General features: G+C 36.4%; 1 protein-coding gene across 1 annotated transcript in view; it reads right to left on the bottom strand.

The window, feature by feature from the left end:
- Positions 1-20,762, bottom strand: part of MEIS2 (Meis homeobox 2) — a 235,502-nt gene that overhangs the window by 5,260 nt on the left and 209,480 nt on the right. The window contains 1 exon segment of the mRNA XM_070931352.1: positions 526-584. Within this exon segment, the coding sequence (XP_070787453.1) occupies positions 526-584 (59 nt within the window).

The raw sequence follows: 20,762 nt of genomic DNA, 5'->3' as shown, positions 1-20,762 counted from the left end.
TGGTAAAATATTTTGGTGCACTGGTAACCAAAGGAAATAAAATTTATTTTTGCCACTATTGTAGCATGCCTGGTATTAATTAGTAGCATATTGTGAATAGTCAAAGCAAATGAATGGATACAATGAGTTTTACAGCTAGCCTTACAGCAGGGAGAGCAATGCATGCACTGAGGAGTTATGGGTAGCAAGAAAATGAGATTGTCCTGCTGATTGGATGTAAAAAAAGCAATGAGCAATTCAAGTGCTCCCAGTCAAACAAACTGCTTGTGGCACTAGTACTTGTACCCAATTACTGATTCAGAGAGAAAATAAAAAGCCGTTTCAGTAGAGTCAGGGTGGGAAATCTCCAATTAGCACCAATTAGCGAAGTTGCTTCCTATAGCAGAATTCTGGGGACACAAGGAAAAAAAATCTCCCAGAATGCCTATTGAAGCATTTATTTACCAGGTGAAGGGACTCCCAAAGAATAACTTGATGAGAATTTGTGCCTGTGGGACTTGAATACAGATACTATTTGAAACTTGCCTGCTCGATTTGACTGGTCAATCATAGGCTGTACTATTCTTCTTCTGGCATTAATAAACCTGAAACAAAACACAAAGTATAGAAGTCTATTTGTTCACTGAGTGTTTATTTAAAAAAAAAAGAAGATTAGAACGCTTTAAAAAGCTGAAGAACAGCAGTGCAGAGGAACAAAAAAAAAAAAGAAGAAGAAGACTATCATATAACTTGCCAGGAGATTTTGAAGCATTTTTTTTAAAGTGCAACAGAATACTCAACTTCCACCACAAAATTATTCAATCAGCCAGATTGAATAATTTTGCCAGATTCAATCCACAAAATTATTCAATCAGCCAGAAATCTGGCTAAGACTGCAGAAGACTTATTTATTTTTCAGCCCTAGCAATTCAGCCACCATTGCAGCTGTCCATAAATGAGGACCAGACTTTACTATTCTGTGCTTTCACAAGGTATTGTTAGGTCAGCAAAGCCATCAATTAGGCTGTCTGAAGTTTTATCACCAATGCAGGCAGCAGTAAGAGCAGGCAGAACCCCGGCTCTTCTGCCACTCCTGCAGTTTCAGTCAGTAAAGTCAAGGGTCATTTGGAGGTCAGTGCCAGCTGGGGGCAATCTTTCCAGCAAGGGTTGGGCACCCGGGGCAGAGAGCACAGGGCATCTTCCAACCATAAACTCGAGCACCTTTCAACTTGACAGAAAGAGGGAGTTGCAGGTACATGTGTTTAATATTAGTCCTGAAATAACTTCTTCTCCAATCAGGTACCATAACTAAAGCAGCACTGAAATCATCTGAACATCAGGCAAACCCATTATTTAGGAAGGGAAGTCTGGATTTAATTTTGTGGATAATTCAAAAATAAATGCTTGCATATTTCCCCATTAAATTAATGCATAACAACCCACATCAGTTAATCTTGGTTCAAGTTAACCCTGAGACAATGATTCTTCACTTCAAAAAATGAATTGAGTAGGTTACTTAATGTCATTATTTGCAAGGTACATTTATTTTACTTTCTATTGTTTTCTGTATTTTCTTTGCCTTTTACAGCACTTTAATAGTGATGTTCAACAGATTTTTCTCCTCAAGAAAAGGAACACAGGCCCCAGTACTGCCAGTTTATTTTGACACTTATAAAAATATGTTCTACAAGTAAGTAAAAACTAAATAACTAAAGAAATAAGAATTTCCTAGCTTCTTCATCCCATATCCATTTGTACATTTTTTGGTTTAAGATGTGCTCCTTCAGTGGTTTGTGGGATAGGCCTACCAGATCTGGACTGCAAAACTCAGGATGATCACCAGATGGCATCTATAGAGTTTGGCAGCCCTGATCTGACAGCCACATCTTATATGCCACAAAAGATGCCATTCTGGAGGATTTCCAATATCACCATTTTATAAATACAAAAGTGAGATAGAGTTTTAACCTGTATGCCTGAGAGCCAATTTGGTGCAGTGGTTAAAACACCAGGATAGAAACTTGGAGACTGCGAGTTCTAGTCTCACTTTAGATACAAAGACAAAAGAACAACCTTGGGCCAGCTACTCTCTCTCAGCCCTAAGAAAAAGATAATGGTAAGCTACTTGCAAACACCTTGCCAAGAAAGTTGCAGGGACTAGTCAACATTGACTCAAAAGGACCAAAAAAATAAAGCATCTCTAGCATTGGACAAGGTAAAAAGATGATGATGAATCTAAACCCCAAAATATTTTTTTCTTAAATAACACTAAACAAAATATGATTATACCATATAGCTCCTCACTGCTATGTTACATTAACAGTTATAATTATGTGATATCTTAAAAAAAGCTGCACCCCAGACCTTAGGATTGTTTCATATAGCCCTGTATCCTCTGGCAGTAAAATCCTACCCTTAAAGATACTGAGAATCAGCTGACTGAGACATTGCCTCACTCTGTGTAATGGAAGGTCTAGCGTTAGTATTTTAAGCTTCATCCAGTATTAGAAATGCAAATAAGCATGAACTTTAGGGACTGTGTAACCGACTTGTGAATACTAAACATGTCCATTGTCTAACAGACCTTTGATAAGAATTAGTGCATACCACACACAAGTTTACAAAAATGTTCAACAAGCTTTAAATAAGGCCAGCATTTAATACAGATAAACTCATTTATCAAATGAGTCTGCTTTAACATTAAGCACTTGGACTGCAAATACCACATTTCTTCCACCATTTCAAATCCACCTTCCTGCAATATATGTAGCATATATTAAATATTAATATAAGCGCACACTCCCATAAACACAGTCATTTATTATATACCAAAATATATTAATATACAATATTAAAGGGCCTTCATTGGCCCCACTCTCAAGGTCTCCAAGTGAAGCAGATCTGTTTCAATTCCAAACTTTCTGCAGCCAAGCTTGAAGAGGGCTTCTATCTTGCTTGAATGAAAACAGAACTATTAGATAATTAGGAGCATTGATAAAGCAAGGATTTATCTAACTGCATGTCTGCCCTATTGTCAGAATGGGTCAGCAAACATTTCTAGAGGGATGCTGCCCTCTATTAATCCCACACTCATCATCAAAGGGACCTCAGGGCACTTTTTTCTGCTCCACTTCTGAAGTATACTTTTTCATGCTATATCACCTTGAGTGTTCCTGTCCGTTTGGGATAAAGCACTTCAATTTCTTACAAGCTAACACCTGGAATTCATTAGCTACTTCACTGAGGCAGGGATGCTCTTCAAATTAGTCAGTGCTTACTATAATCTCCTTCAGATCTACCTTTACAATTGCTGTAGTAGTACAATGGCTATTACATTTGTTTTCTAAGTAGGAGGTTGCTAGTTTGAAATCCAGTTTTTTTATATATTATTGCTCCCCAAGCTTCCAATTTGTTCTCTCTCTTTTTTCTTTTAAATATCTAGTGGTGCATGTTTTCATCAATTTTCTATTTAAATGAAGTAAAAGGGTTTCACACCACTCCCAAATAGCTCCTAGATTATTTGGGCTCTTTAGGAATTGAGGGTGATAATTTTCTATTTTGAATTATTAAAAAGATTTTGAAATGATACACTGCTTAACTTATTTTTTTTAAAAAAAGCATAGGTAACAATATAAACTCAGGGAAGGAAAAAATGTGAATTCTACATATTTCTGCTTGGGTGTGAACCAAAACACTTTTATTTTCCAGGCAAGGGTTTTAACCATTATGCTATTATAACACTGTTGGTATACAGTTGCCCTAAAAGATAAGAGAAAGGAAAAGGGCAGTAATAATTTTGTTGTTGTTGGGTATTTTGATATTTCATCTTGGTATATATAACTTCTATTTAACTTTTGTTAGGTATGTATGCTTATATCTACATATTATATATGTAGATATACAAACACGCATGTAAAAGAATCGGTCTATCTCTACCCATGGAAAGGAAAATGAGGGCAATTGCTTTCCTGAAATAGAAAGGAGAACTATCCATGGAAGGATGTGGTAGCCTACTGTCTGGACTGAATACCTTGGAAGTTGTTGCCAAAGTGTCTCAGTCAGGACAGGATTTTCTTAGGATGGTTTATAGACAAGCTGGAAGGAGCACAGGACAGGAGCAGCTTTAAGTCTGGGTATGCCTTAAGATTTCCAATCATAATTAAGAGTTATACCCATATTCAAGTTTATGGAAGCAGAATTCCCCTTCAGCCTTGTTGTTCAATCTAGAAGGAACATGAACAGAAAAACTGAGTCAGGGCAGTGCATACAACTCTACCTCTTGGTCGATGAAGATTCTCAGTCATCAGGTAGCCTTGTCTGGAAGTTGAGTCATGGCACATGGACTTCTTTCTTTTTGATTCAAAACATTTTGCTGCTTATCTAAGACTGAAGAAGCTACTTGGATAAGCAGTGAAGTCCAGTTGCCATGACTCAATTTTCAGACAACTCTACCTCTTCTATGTGTTTGTATATACCAGCTGGGACATGATATGGAAAAGGTAAACATCCTCTACCTCAACTGTGGTGGTGGGGAAATTATTTATAATTAGTCAAAAGACAATTTTCCATGAATAAAGTCTGCTTTTATAGTTCATTTTTATAGAGAATAATTTCCGCCAATCTAGTTAAACAAAATATTCTGACTTCCATATTTCTATATTCCTTCAAGACAAAAATCTTTGCTAGTATTTTCCTTAGCTCCTTTGCCACACTGACCAAACTGAAATTGACCTGAGCTTCTGCATCCAGCATGCCTTTTATCAGCTGAACTTAATGCCAAAAGAGATTAGCAGAAAAGCCTGATAAGACTGTTTTCTTTTCAATGAGCTTTTAATGATGTATGCAGATGGCAAGGTTTACAGAACTAAAGAAGCACATACTGTACTGGGACTGGTAACACACAACAGATTCTCCTCTACTTTAGAGCCTTGCCAACCTTTGCTTCTTCAACTTTCATTCATAAGGCAATTCATAAGGTAAATTAAACTTTTTTTTTCAGTTTTTATTTCATTTCCAACCACTTTTTATTATTTACATCTGGTGATCCTCTTGTTTATGTCCCCTTCCACTTCCTTGCAACTCTCTCTTACTCACAGAACTGCAATGCATTATGGTTCTTCATTCTCAGTAGGAGAACACAACTCTGTCTTCAAACAAATAATTAAGGGGAAGGTTAAAGGAGGTCACACAGAGGTCATATCTTTAGAAACTGGTCAGAGTGTATACATTAATTTAAAAAGAAGCCAACCTCCCAAGTTTCTTTCTCCCTCCCCCCCTCCCTTAAAAAAGGGGCATTTACACAATACAGAACATTCAGGCAATTCATAATCCTTTCACCAAAGAGATACAGAACAGGCTTTTATGAACATTTACAATTAATAAACCTATTCTCACTTTAATATTAACAAATGGAACAGGTCATGGTGAAATGAAAATTAAGGGAAAGTTTCTGGATCTAGTTAAAGCATGTGTACCTAACACACATAAGATCTGTATATACTAGAATGTATCAAGTGATTTGTCCATAAGCTTAGAAATCTAGCACAAGATATATCTGTGTGTGAGTTGTTAATTGATTCCTCAGATATTTTGTGAAGAAACAGTAGAAGCCCTAGGTCATTGATTCTTAAATTTGGGCAAACTATTCTCTACCCGTGAGTGAGGAGCAGGGTGAAAGTCATCTGAAAGGAAGAGTATACAATTTTATGGAAGATGATCCCATAGCAGGCCATAATGGGGATATTTCTTTTTAAACATAGGAGCTTTTATGTATCAGCCAACAAAATGGTGAAGACTATGAAAACATGAAGTATCAAGGAACATGTACAAAAAGATGGGTCATAATACTTATTTCTTCTGTTCTAGCTGGTAAATACTATGTTAAAGGTCTTTTTGAATGACAGTGTTAGAAGGTAGCCCTGTGGTTCAGATCCTAATGCAGATAGCAATGAATTAATTCCAAGTTTCTGAATTCTTTAAGAAACATTATCCTTCATGAATTCAACTGAGTGATCAACAAGCCAGTTAAGACAAAGAAAATTGATACTTCAATGAAATTTATAAAGGTGCCAAAACCTGGTACCAACTAAAGGTGAGGTTTAACACATGTTTAAGATATATTAGCCTTTAGGGTATTACAGCATGGTTTTTTTAAAAAAATGCGTCAGTCGTTTGTGTGCTAATCATTTTCTTTAGAGATAGAAATACAACATCTTTCAAAGAAATGAATTAAATTGTTAGATTATAGGATCTGATAATTCTGCAATTATAGACACACACATGCACAAATATGCTGGAGTCCTGATCAAGTAAATCTATCTGATAATCCTTCTTTGCTTTCCTTATAAATCCTTCCTTTCTTTATTTTAAATTTCAGAAGGGATTATGAAGAAAATACTAAAACTACTTGTTTTGACATATAGAACCAGCAATTTGTTAAATGGGTTTCTTCACATTTAAAGCAGATATTCATATAAATGAACTAACAATCCTGAATGTAACTCGCAAAGTAATAATAAGCAATGATTCAACATCTATAATCCATATAGAATATACTGCATGGTCTCAGTGGTCTTTGAAATGATAGATATTTTCATTTACCATCGTAACTTTTCCATGAAATTATTGTAACTGTTGCACAAGTGTCAATTTTTAAGAAATTTTTTAGTAAAGACAGAATTCAGCATGATACTACATAGATGACGAGATGATCTAAAGCAGGGGTTGGCAACCTTTAACACTCAAAGAGCCACTTGGACCCATTTCCTACCCCAAAAAAAACCACATCGGGAGCCACAAAACCTGGGTGGGCGTAGCCAACTCAATGTCACTCACTCCCACCCAGTCACATGACCATCTAGCCACACCTATCCAGCCACACAGCTATTCTCTATGTCTCTCTCCCCTCTCCCTACCTCCCCCTCTCCTCCCTTTTTCTGTAACTCTGTGTCTGTCCCTCTCCCCACTCTATGTCTCTCTCTCCCTCTGTATCTCTCCCTCTCTTCCCTCTCTCACCCCCTCTCTATGTATCACTCTGTATGTGTCTCTCTATGTCTCCCTCTCTCTCTATGTATGTGTGTGTGTGTGTCCCTCCTTCCCCCCCTCGCCCGTCCTCTCGTAACTCCCTGTGGCTGAGCCGGGAGTGTTCGCATACTTAGACCCTCAAGCGAGTGCCAAAGCTCAGGAAAGGTGCACATGGGGAGGGCAGTGGCTCACTTAAGGAGGCTCTCCCAGCACATGTGCATGCTCCTGGCTCAGCCACAATTGGCCAGGGGTTTACGAGAGGAGGGGGGAGGAGGAGAGTGCAGGAGCGAAGCTGCCCTGTACCTGCCTTCACACCACATTTGCATGTAAGGCAGCCTTCACTTCCTGCCACTTTGGGCGGGAGTCCAAAAAAGAAATAAGAGTGGCGAGGTGAACCAGTGATGGGACAGGGAGCTGCTGCAGAGGGCCTAAAGAGCTGCTTGTGGCTCCAGAGCCGCAGGTTGCCGACCCCTGATCTAAAGAATATCACACTGGGATTCCTGACCTCTCTGCAGTGGTGGAAAAAAAAACTGAAGCTAAATTTAAGGTAATGTTTGAGAATATTAATATAAATCTGTATTAAGATCACTGTATCTTCTATCCATATTTTCGAGATTTCTGGAGCCAATTAAAAGCAAAACAAGGAGCATCTAGAATTCTTAATTGTTAGTTCATTTCTTCTTCTAGAACAAAGCCTTATTGCAGTTCCAGAGATTTCAAAAAAATCATGTAAAATTGTAAGTTTTAATGAGAAAGAAGGGGAAAATTAATCAATACGTGAGTAAGAGCAGAATATTCACTATACTACAAATCATTAATGGTTCCTCATAAAACTGGACAGAGATTTCAAGTGGGATGCTACTATGCTTGGTCCTTGACCCCTCAGTCTTTAAGTTCATAATTTATTATTTGGATAAAGAAATAAAGGAATACCTATCAGATTTCCAGATAATAAAAACAGAATGGTATAGGTCAGGGGTCACCAACCTTTCGGACCCTGGGACCAATAAATTCATAATTTTAAATCCTGTGGATCTGCCTAATGAATGGCTGGGTGGGCATGAAAAGGTGGTCATGTGACTGGGTGGGCGTAGCCAACTCAATGTCACTCACATTGAGGGGTGCCTTGCCAGCCTCTACTCACCACTCCTTACCTGCCCACCAGGGCTCTTTAGGGCCCCAACAGGAAGCAGCTGCTGGAGCAAAGCAGCCACCAATAGAAAGAGTTGGCAAAACAGCTGGCTCAGTTCAAATTGGATCTGACCGAGAAAGAGGCTCAGCAGAAGCACCTCACTGAGGACAACGAGCATAGGCTTTCCAAGCAGAGGAAATACTTGCAGGAGTGCAAGACCAGGTGCCAGTGCCTGGAGGTTCAGCGGGCTGAGATGGTCAGCCATGATGCAGTCCCACTGGAACAAGACCCTCCAGCCTTTGCCACCAGCGGCACTTCCCTCCAGTCTTCGCTCAAAGCCCCGCACCAGGAGTCTGAAGCAGACCCCAAGTCGGAATCTCACCCTCGTCCAACCCGCACAAAAAGACCCAGAAGGGGGAGACTCTCTGCAGCAACACAAATGTTCATTGCACATATCCAGCCCAGGGGCCGTAGTTTGAGGACCCCTGATTCAGTGCAATATAAATAATGCAAATAATTTTTCTGCAGACCATCAACATTTTCTCGTGGACCACCAGTGGTCCATGGACCACCAGTTGGTGACTGCTGGTATAGATAATACTCAGAAATAAAGAAATATAATTACATGGATCTTAACAGAGCAGAGAAATGAGCCTTTAATAGATCCAAAAAACAAAAATAAAAAAGCACTGTATATGACAGTGGATATTTGATTGGCAATTGTACCTGCGAAAAGGCCCTGAAGTAATAGTGGATTGCAAACTGAATGTGGATCAAGTCCATTATGTTTCTTTTAAAAGCAAATTAAAGTACTAGGTTCCATCAACCAAAGTCTAATTTCTAAATCATGAGAAATAATCATTCTTCTTTATTCAGCTTTAGTCAGACTCTCTCTCAGAGGATGTAATCCTTTAAGAATGATTCACAGAAATTAAAAAGCATTGAGGATGACTAGATTACTACTACAAGAGAGATTGAAGGACATAGTATGTTTGTTCTTGAAACGAGATAATTAAGAGCAGTCTTTCAACAAAATTTAAAGTATGTAACATAGAAGAAAGACAACATCTATTTTCCTTTGTTTCAGAAGGCAAGGAGGTACAGATAGTTCCCGGCTTATAACCACTCATTTAAGCAAGCAATTGAAGTTACAATGGCACTGAAAAGAAGTGATGTACAACAGGTGCTCATGCTTACAATCCTCACAGCATCTACATGATCATGTGATAAAAATATTCGGTGCTTAGTAACTGGCAATGGTTGCAGTGCCCGGGCCCATATGATCACCATTTGCGACCTTCCAATTGGCTTCTGGCAAGCAAAGTGAATGGCAGAAGTTGGGTTTCCTTAACAACTAGGAAACATTCTGTTTATTGCCTAAAATGTCTCAAATCTTGATTATAAAATACTTATTTAAAATCTGTTAACATTATTTTTTATTTCACCCTTTTCACTAAACATAATTAACTATCCATTTTACCAAGTTTAAACTAACTTTGATGTTTTGGGCAATATCATTTTGAGCAGTATATGATGAAAACAAAAAATATTTTAAATTGTCCTTGATGTCTTGGGCAACCAATTCTGAAACATACCGTACTTCTACTATGTTTAAAAGAGGCTTGTACACTAGAGACCAAAAGGATATTGAATAAAGAATAGTAGATAAAACAGTTAGTTCCTGAAATGTTAGAGGTTCTTAATAATGATTACTCATGGATGAAAGTATATTTTCTATTTATGAAGAGACAATGTTACAAGAGGTGAATTGATTTAGATTTACTAAGCTTGGGCTCAATTCTGATCTGACAGAAAAAGGAACTTCCTGACATGCGTCTCTTTAGACTGTTGCATATTCTTGTTTTCAGGGGGAACTAGAAGAAAATCTTTTCATTTATATTGAAAAATCTGTACTGATCCTATTTCAAATTGTGAACTTTGTGGCATCACTTTGGCTTGAATCCTTAAAATTTTTGGACACTTAGTCTGACGCTTTCATCTAATGAGAGTGGATAAACAAAGAAGGCTGTATCATTGTGCAATATTTGTGTTTGCGTGTGTATCTTTGAGTTCACTAAATATCTCAGCTAGGGATTTCCCACATTACAAAGAATCTACAGCGCAGTTCATAAGAAGATAATGATCTCCTTCAGACTCTGTAGCCTTTTTCAGGAATGATGATTATTAGATTCTACAATTCCATCTCTAAAATCTGCAGATTTTAGAAATCCAGCAGGTTCTGACAGGTTCTGGAGAACCGGTAGCGGAAATTTTGAGTAGTTCAGAGAACTGCAAATGCCACCTCTGGCTGGTCCTAGAGTGGGGTGGGAATGGGGATTTTGCAGTATCCTTCCTCCAGGAGTAGGGAGGGAATGGAGATTTTGCAGTAATCTTCCCCTGCCATGCCCACCAAGCCACACCCACAGAACCGGTAGTAAAAAAAATTGGATTTCACCACTGCTATGATCTATTATCAGAACTTGTGATAGGTTGTATTTAGCAAATAGTCATTTGTGTTAATAAGTCCTATAGTTCAGCTACTTCTGGATAATTCTAAAAGTGGTCTATTATCAAACAAACAACAAAGTCTATCATGTAATGTGAACAAATCACTGCTTGCCTGTTTCTGTGCAGTGAAGAAGAAACTTCTCATCTTTGAAGGTTTCCACTGGGAAGCAGAGAAATGTTTGGCAACCCATAGACTGAGCAATCTATTTGGTGTTGGAGATAAGACAGTTGGTGTTGGCCATAGTAAGACAGTTCAGGAGGTCTCTATGGCATGTCTCTTGGATTTCTCAATCCCTATGTGGCCTTCATGTAAGCAAACAAAAATTATAAGATGTAATTTGTAAATTATGATGATGTATTGATCTTGGAGAAGCAGATCTTTACATTCTCAAATTTCAGACAAGGGAAATGGAAAGCATCTAGATATGTTCCTATGTATATGGTTATTTAATGAGCCCTCTCAAGAAATTCATCTACCTTAATGGCCTCCAATTTGTTGACACATGCAATGGCTCAATGGATGGCTGTATGAATTTCAGGATCATAGACCTTTCTGATATGCACTATGGATCTGTGAGGTATGTTCAAGATAAAGCACCAGTATTGTGAATGAATGGTCTCAAAAGAGCTTTAAGGACAAATTCACCTGATTAAGTAAACTGTCTTGCACTCTCTTATTTTTTTATTCTGAAAACAACTTCGTAATTCATGAAAGATTCAATATATCAGTCATAAGACTTATTTTCTAGTTTCAGACCTATTACAAATTTAAGTGTCCCACTTTTGTTTTGTAGGACTGATATGATGATAAATCTTTCATACTTTCTTTTTTGGAATACATGATAAACCTTATTTTATTTTTGCAATACAGATTTAGTTATTTCTTTCTTCATCAGGAATACATGTATTCTGCACACCAAAGGCATCTCCTCTGGCCATTTCAGGAAGAGTGCTATTTTATGTACATCCTCTTCTTCATGGTAGTCAATTACTCATGAGTACAATAGAAATTGTTGTTGAAAGCATCGCCATTGGCCTTCTGCGTTGCCAGTAAGCTTTAATTTTTATAGAGGATCCATTTTTTGAGGCAGTCACTATTCAGCTAACAAAAAAAAGCACTCCTCTCTAATTGGTCTGCAGATGGTTTGTTCAATAATACATTTTTCTCTTTTTACAATATTTTTTTTTTTGCCAAATCTTAGTCTCTAGCACATCACTATTATTGCATAGGAGTTGAGTTTTACTTCTATCAATATGTATTGTTATTTATGAGTAGACAGTGTTGAAATGATTGTATTTATTAGGATCACCATGGATTCACTTCTACCTGCAACAAAAAAACAACTTTAAAAATGCCATGACTATGCCATAATATGGGTAAGTTCAACTTTGGTAACTATCAAGTGCCTCCTACAGTGTTCCCTATTATCACTTATAATGCAGAATTGAGTATTCTATTGAATCTTGCATTGCAAATATTGGATCTTGCATTGCTAAAGCATTGCAAATATTTTTCTAGGATTTTTATTTATTGATTTAGTTATGGTTTTGCAGTTATTTTGTTTCTGCTTGTTTTGGATCACTGTGTGTGTGTCTGTGTGTGTGTGTGTGTGAGAGAGAGAGAGATTACCACAAAACTATAACATATTTATTATAGTTTTGTGGTAATCTCTTTCCCTCTCATGCACACACACAGTAAGATATTATTTTGTGTTTAGTAATTTAAAAAAAACTAACAACAATAAAAAAAACTACTAAAATCTTGTACATACCTCAAGAAAACAAACTAATTATTTTCATATAACAAAGTCAGATAAGTGAATGGAAAAACTGATCTTGGTTAAATGCAGAAAAAATGGAATATTGGAAAGCCAATATTTTTCAGCTGAATTTCAGATTGCATCATTAATATTTGAACATTTGCATGTTTGTCATATTTGACTGCACTCCGAGTAACATATAATACAGTAGATATTTGAAAGCCATACCCAGTAATGAACATTTACATAGGTATAAAATGTACTTTAAGGTAAAGTATTTAAACATGCACATTTGAATTTAAATAAGCAACAACAAACTATATTTATATTAAAGTTTCATATGCCTTTCCCACCATAGCTTGTATCAGTACTTCATATAACATTAGATCAAAAAGTTAGTGACCTTTACCAATATATATATATATATATATACTAGGAAGCCATGAGATGGAGCCAAACCATAGTATTCTGATTGCAGTAATCACTGGAGGCAGACAAAGCTACTCCTGGTGTGCAGTGAAATCCAGGGCATATTAGAACTAAATCCACCATTCAATAGTATTTAATTCCAAGAAATTGGTATAGCAGCCTGATTTTTCAGATCTTTTGGGAGTACAATATATATGTTGTTCAAATCAAAATTAATTCTAATGTTTGTCTGTCTGTCTGTCTGCCTGCCTGCCTGCCTGCCTGCCTGCCTGCCTGCCTGCCTGTCAATAGAGCTATCCTGCACAAGTTTACTTAGTCCCCCCCCAAAAAATATCACTGTATTCAATACTTTTACTCCCAGAAAAATAAGCTTAGGACTGTAGTCTTAGACAGCTATAAACAGAATTTTATCCATTTTAAAATATAATGAATAGAATAGTATCCTAATATAAATTGTAATAAAGAACTGCTGCTACAAAAAAATAGTAACAGTCACTGATTTGTACTACAAGCTTTCAAAGTTTTTAACCTATACATTTTTAAATTTAAATTTTCCCTAAAATTCTGAATGCTAATAATCACTATTCTGTGAAGGTAATTACATCTGTTGCCATGGGACAAAACATTTCAGTAGGTTATGATTTTCAGAGTAGCGTCTCTTGCGTTTCTCTAATGCCAAAAGATTATTCATATGCAGTTATTTGATATACTGTAACAGATCTTTTATAGATATATGAGAGGAACACAGGAAATAAACAGACTTCATTAGCTGTTCCTATCTTAAACATAAAATGCTAAACCAATAGATATGTGTAGTATATTGCCACATCCCAAACCCGTTTTATTGCAGAAACCAAATTACTTTGAAAATTTTATTGCCAATATTAAAATTCCAGGTCTGTATGTATATAGTTTATACAGCCACTAAATACAGCTTCTAAAAATCTTGAAGTTAAGTAACTGCTATATGCATAATGCAGACTGTTAGTTTTGTTTGTTAATTTATGAATTTTCGAAGCATTTAAGCTGCACATAAATGACATTTTGCTGGTCACTGACTGAGACAAAGCTTCTCTCTTTTTAAGTAGTTTTTGGAAATCAGCCTCATTGAATTTGATTAGACTTCAGTAGTTCATCAAAAATATATACTGAAATAAACTTTATCAGTCAACTATGCTTACTTTCCACCCAATCACTTTAGGATTCTGACTGTTTTATATGAACAAATAGAAATGATTATTCATTTGCACAGCTGTCAGTCTGCTTTCTGATTATTATGACATTATTTGATGAGGTTATACATTACTTTGATAGTAACTATGTTTAAAACTAGCTTTCTCAAGTGGAGAAGGATGTTTTGAAACAATCTGCTAAATATATTTGGACCAATCAAAGTGTCCATGTCCTATACTATGGGTATCTCTGATTAGTCTGTCATCTACTCTGAAGAAGATGTAGCTTGATTCTCCTATGTTGTATAGCAGACCAGCTGTTAGCTGTCTGTCAAGCACCTAAAGTGGACAAGTAGTCCAGGAGCAAAAATGTCACTCCTTTGATCTGGCAAGGAGCAGCTGCTGATTTATAGAGGAGGACTTTGTTCTTCCGTTCTATTTTACTTTCTTTCCTAAGGCAGAACTACAAAATCTAGTAGAAAAAAAATGTGCCCTTCTCTGCAACATCAACAAGCTCTGACAACTGCAACAGGGTTTTTCTTGGCCCTAACAAAGCTCTTAGGCATCTCCTTTGACGCTCACCTTTCCCACCCACCCCCTTCCTTTTGCAATGTGATAGTTATTGTTTAATTCAGCTTCTGTAAATGGAATGGACTGTGGCCAGCAAGCCTGGGGCATAAACACACCTGTATGAAAGAAGCCTTATTGTAGCAACCAACCTCCACGTAACACTACTGGCTCTTGAGTTCAGAAACTATGCTCCATTTTCCTAACAGGATTTTTTTTTTAATCCACTGTCCTATTTTCACCATGATTGTATATTTTCTCACAGCTATTAAAATCTTCAAATCCCAAAGCAAAAGGATTAAGACACACAAAACCCACCCACCCACCCACTCACTGTCTGTCAACTCTATGGACTTTAGGAAATTTGTTATGAACAGCCCTGAGATTTTAAAATTCATAGTCAACATAAATAATACAACGGCCAATATAGCAAATGTACCTAAACTAGTGCAAACACCTTACGGATCAATGGTGTCAATTTTTCAGCCACGTGTTTGCCATACTGACAGCCACAATCAGGAAACGACACTATACTGATTTATTAAGGATTATATAAAGGGGATTTGGTAAAATTAAAAAAAAAAATCTGATGAGCCAATTTCTTAGGATTATTTTAAAGAACAGCACCTTTTCTAGGTATCTCTCTCTGTTCTTTCTAGGAAGTATTGGGCTTAACAGCCTTATTAGATTCTCTTGTGCCTTATAATGCCACTGAGAAAAAAAAATCACTATATATTGTTAAAACCAAGGAAATATTTTTAATGATTAAGAAATGTCATCTCTTCTACATTAGGAAACACCTAAAAACAAAACAGATATACGCAGACAGAGAGGGAAGAGTTTTAATGGTTGAAATACAAACAGAATCCAAAACAATATTATTAATCTCAATTTATGCACCAAATGAGAATCAACGCACTTTCTTCCAAAACATACATGATAGAGTAAAAGACTTAGACTATGAGAACATTTGCATCATAGGTGACTTCAATGCAATTTCAGATACAGAAAAAGACTATTGCAGTACCAGGAAAAATAAAACCCAAAAAAAACCACTCTTCCAGACACTTGTCATCTCTTCTTATTTATTTTCCTTAAGGCTGCATTAACAGCAATGAAAAGCTTAAAAAGGAGTGACTGAATGAACAAAGAAAACGTGCAGCTATAGTAAGTACTGAATTAGCTATGGATATGGTATTGGCTATATCATCCTCTGGAATACTATTCATTCCTTTTAAAAAGGCAAAAAATAATATAATCATAGTTCTGGGCTAAATGCAAAGATAATTTAGTAAAACTTGTAGTGTTCACAAATATTTAATGTGTCCTAGCCTTAACAAACTGTCACAGATGATATGAGGTGCTTGTAAGGAGCTCTTACACTTGGAAAGTGCCCTCCTTTGCTTACTGGAGAAACATTTCTGAGCGTATAATGTGAATAGGAAGGGCTTTGGGGAGATTAAAACTATATATTTAAAGTCTTCAATTAGTGTCTGAGTTGCTCTTTGACTTTGTTTATTCCCTTATATTCTTATAAGCAAACCTGAAATTCCATATACCACTAGCTATCACATCCTCAAATTCCCAGCTATTGTTATTTATTATTTATTTTTACAAATAACTCAAGAATGTGAACATTTCCAACATACCTTTCTCCTCTTATAATCCTCACAACAACAACCCTTATGAGGTGAGTTCAGTTGAGTGACTTACTGAACCAATGTCACCCAGCTGGCTTTCATGGCTAAGGCAGAATTTGAACTCAGAGACTCCTGCTTTCTAGCTTGGTGCCTTAACCCCTACACCAAACTGGCTCTCACTATGCCAATATATACCAACGAGTCTTTTAAAAAAAACCAAATTTTCCTTACTTGCCATCAGACACTATTCTTCGGAAATCATGCACTGTTTTCTCAATGCATTACAAACTGAATTCAAATTTTATAAATAAAACTTAGCATCTAGTAACTGCCAACCCACCCCCTCCAAATACAAATACAGGTAGCCCTTGACTTACAACAGTTCATTTAGTAACTGTTCAAAGTTACAATGGGATTGATTTATAACCATTTTTCATACTTATGACCATTGCTGCATTCCCATGGTGATGTGGTCAAAATTCAGATGTTTGGCAACTGACTCATATTTATGATGGTTTCAGTGTCCTGGGATCATGAGATCACCTGTTGCAACCTTCTGACAGGCAAAGTCAATTGGGAAGTCAGATTCACTTAACAACCATGTTACTAACTTAACAATAGCATTGATTCATTTAACAACTGTGGCAAGAAAGGTTGTAAAATGTGGCAAAACTCGCTTAACAACTGTCTCACTTAGTAACGTGAATTTTGAGCTCAGTTGTGGCCATATGTTGAGGACTACCTGTAGTCAAACTTTAATCACAAAATTCAACACAATATAAAACCAGTATATAAAAATGAAAATATAAACAGGGAAAGAACACCCCCCCCTCCAAAATCTATAATTTTACAATCTACAGAATTCTGTATTATAGATGGAGACCTCTGGGGGATCAGTGTTTCAATTCACTGTCCTAGTCTTACAAAGACCATGCATTGGACATGATGTTGATGTCATTAGAAGGGATGCAGTTTACATGTTTTAGTCTGTTTAGTCTGGGGAGAATTAAGGAAAGACCTGTAGAGGTAAATTGCTATACTCTCATTTTTAAGATCCATAAATCCCCCAAATGTCCTGAAACTGCCCTTTTTGCAGCCCACTAAGGATGGGAAAGGGAGCATGATATCTTTGGGAAACAAACTACTGCCATTTCCCCCCTCTTTAAAAAATAGTCTCAAATTTGACTGTTTTGCTTTTAGTAGTGAAAAAAAAATAGTGCATTGAGCAGTGGGAGGTATAGATCAGTGGTGGGATGCCCCCAGTTCGGACAGGTTCACAAGAATCAGTAGTAAAATCAGCAGGAGGCTCCACCCACTGACCCGGACATCATCATAAGTGATCTGCGCATGTGCAGAAGCTTCTGCGCATGAGCATAAGAGCGCACAGGCTCAATGCGAATTCATAGTAAAGGTAAGTAGAACCCACCCTGGTGTAGATATAATAATTTTTATGTAAGGGTTCCCTGAAACCTGAACATATTTTCAAGGGGTTCTTCCAGGATAAAATTTTCATGAGCGCAACCATTTACTGGAAATCCTTGCTAGAACGAACTACATAATATTAGCAGCAGAAGTTCCACATAGCAACTTCATATAATTGATTCCCAAACCTCTGAAATGGTAGGCACCTTCTGAAATAAAGTTGACAAGACCATGTATGTTTGTTGAATATTTAAAATTTGGGTTATTTTTAACAAAATGGTCTTGCATTACTTAACGTAATAATAAATTATTGTCGTATTAAAATCTATATGAAATTTATACAGACACATAAACTAAGAAACAATATTCTTAATCATCAGAAGTATAAAAGCAAAAGGATATGGAGAGGCTCACCGATTGTTTTAAAATAATAATAAAATAAAATAATAAAATAATAACCTTACCACAGTGACTCCAAAAATTATCTTTTCCACTAAATTAAACATGCCTGTATGACTATTAGACTTAGAATAGACTTAGAATAACTTTATTGTCACTTTGAATGTACACTAATCGGCATACATTAAAACAAAATTTTGTGGCATACAGCTCTCAAAGGGTCACCACCTGCAATATATTATTACAATTGTTATATGATCACTTTTTACAAAGTGACTTTTTTCATAACATAAACACTAACTTAGTTGCAAGTCCTTGATATTTCTCAAGATGGCAATTCAAATCCTGAATTTTCCATCATATTCCATAAGTGCACATCCACTACAACTGTAGTTTGTATATTGAATGTGAATATATGCTTCAGCAAAGGAAGTAGCATAAAACAAATGAAATAAATAAATCTGCTAGTATCCTAGACTGGTCCTTCTTGGATACCTCATTTCCTATAAATTATATAAATCGATCCACATATCCACTGAAAGCCCTGAATTATTTTATTTGTAAAGCTTTACCTATAACTTTTAAAGACTAAATGTTTCTTTACTGTGCAACATTTTTAAGACCAAGAACTATAGTACGGTGCCCTCTGTATGTACAAAGAGTATGTGCAATTAGAAGCTTCCATTTTTATGCATGTGTGGTCTTCTCTCTTTCCTTTCTCAAATCTATTCTGTCATTTTCTTGTTGTTGCTGTTGGTATTTATTTACTTAAATTTATTATCAGTGCAGTTATTTTTCTTCCAGTAGCAGTATAGCAGTGCCATTCTGCTCAGTTCCCCAATTCATCATCTATACCTGGAAATATCTTTTCAAGGACAGATTAATCTTTTTTGGAATGCCACTATACATGCAAAATGGTAATTTGTAGCACAAATCTATGAAGCCTAATGTTTTGCTTGTTTAATGCCATTTGTTTGATCAGCCCTCTGATAGAGGAATTTTCATATAGTATTGGAAGAGTGAAAGTTTGAACACATTTCCTGTCAGCTCATCAATGAATGAATAACATTGTTAAAACTGATAGAGACATCTCCATGCATAACAGTGATGAACTGTCTGCAATGCATTTGGATCTGTAGAAGAAAATATAGTGGTTGAATGTTAAAATCTGATAAGAAATGTGTATGGGTAAATTGTTTGGAAAGGTTTTTGATTAGCTTTTCCTAATCTGATGCTCCCTGGTGTGTCAAACTTCAACTCCACTAATTCCCAAGCAGTAGACCCGTCAATAATACCGGCTGAGCACTTTGAAACTTGAAGTTTGACTCTGCTTGGAGGCATTAAGTTGGGGGAGGCTGTTTTAAATAATTTACCTTAAACATATAGAAGGAATAGGGTAGAGAAAGAGAATTAATGCATGTCCACATAGATGGGAAAACATGATAGGATTTTTTAAAATAATCTACAATGTGTTAGAAATTTCACAGTAGAAAAATATTTAATATATACACACCTCTGTATTTCAACAATTTTCTGTTCTTCATTCAGACAAAACCGGTGTTTACTTATAACAGTTTTAAACATTACTTGGCCCCCAAATTCTCTAGAAGAGGTCAGCATGGGTGAAGGGTTTGGTTTCTATAAGCAATACTGTCATTCCAACTAATAGCAGTGATTCACTCACAGGAGGGAAAAAATGGCTCTATTGTTGGATTTATTGACTCCAGGGAGGGCAGCTACTCTATTATTACTATAGAGTGCTCACAACCTGAGCTCTGTGTTGGTCCACCTAAAATTACTATTTGCTGTGAAGAATTGGCAAAGCAATTCTTGAAATGATGGGGTGAAAGGAGGAGAAGCTCTGTCAGAAGCTTTTCTTTTTCTCTAAGCAGGAGTGAGCGGTATATGATTCGTTTTGAGTCTGACCCACTCATTACTTTTTTGTTCAGTTACAATTTATTAACATATTAACTAATTAGATAGCCTATAGAAAAAAAGGGCATTTCATTAAGTAATTTTATTACAATTGCCTCTTATTAAGAAGAAAGTAATATTCAACTCAAACATGTTCAATCTGGTCAACATAATACATACAGTGTAAAACTACACAATACATATTTAATAGGGAAACCAGTTGTTGGTTTCAAATCCCGTCGCTACCGGTTCACTCGTGGACGTGTGCACGCTCACAACGCTTCTGTGCATGCACAGACACGTCCAGGCAGGTGGGCGGAGCCTCCCGCCACTACCGGTTTGCCCAATCCGGGGTCAACCGGTAGCAACCCACCACTGGACTGTACCTGTAGGAGAATTTGTGCAGATTGCAGGGCATTTTAGGGGGCTGTTTTCTATTAATATTAAACTTATTTAAATAATAAGATGCCAATTTTTCTTATAATTATTTATAGATATATGCTTTCCTTTGTTGCATGATTATCACACATAATGATGATACTTGTAAACAATACCATTGAATAAAAATAGGAAATTATATAGAAGAAAATCCCCTGTAAAGGATTTTCTTGTATATAATTTATACCTCAAATAATTCAGTATAATGAAACTTAAAATACTTTGAAACTTAGCAAACTACACAATGAAGAAAAGAATGGATAATAGTACATACGAAATATTACACTGCACTGGTATTTTAGAAAATAAATCAAACACATCAGAATTTGTTTCCTACTGAAATGAGACTCAAAATCAGAGCATCCAAGCTATCTGGGCT

The sequence above is a fragment of the Pituophis catenifer genome, unplaced genomic scaffold (genome assembly GCF_029215685.1).
Source record: "Pituophis catenifer annectens isolate HBS135680 unplaced genomic scaffold, rPitCat1.0.hap2 SCAF_1, whole genome shotgun sequence".
NCBI lineage: Eukaryota > Metazoa > Chordata > Lepidosauria > Squamata > Colubridae > Pituophis > Pituophis catenifer.
This window is presented reverse-complemented; position numbering and strand designations above follow the sequence as displayed.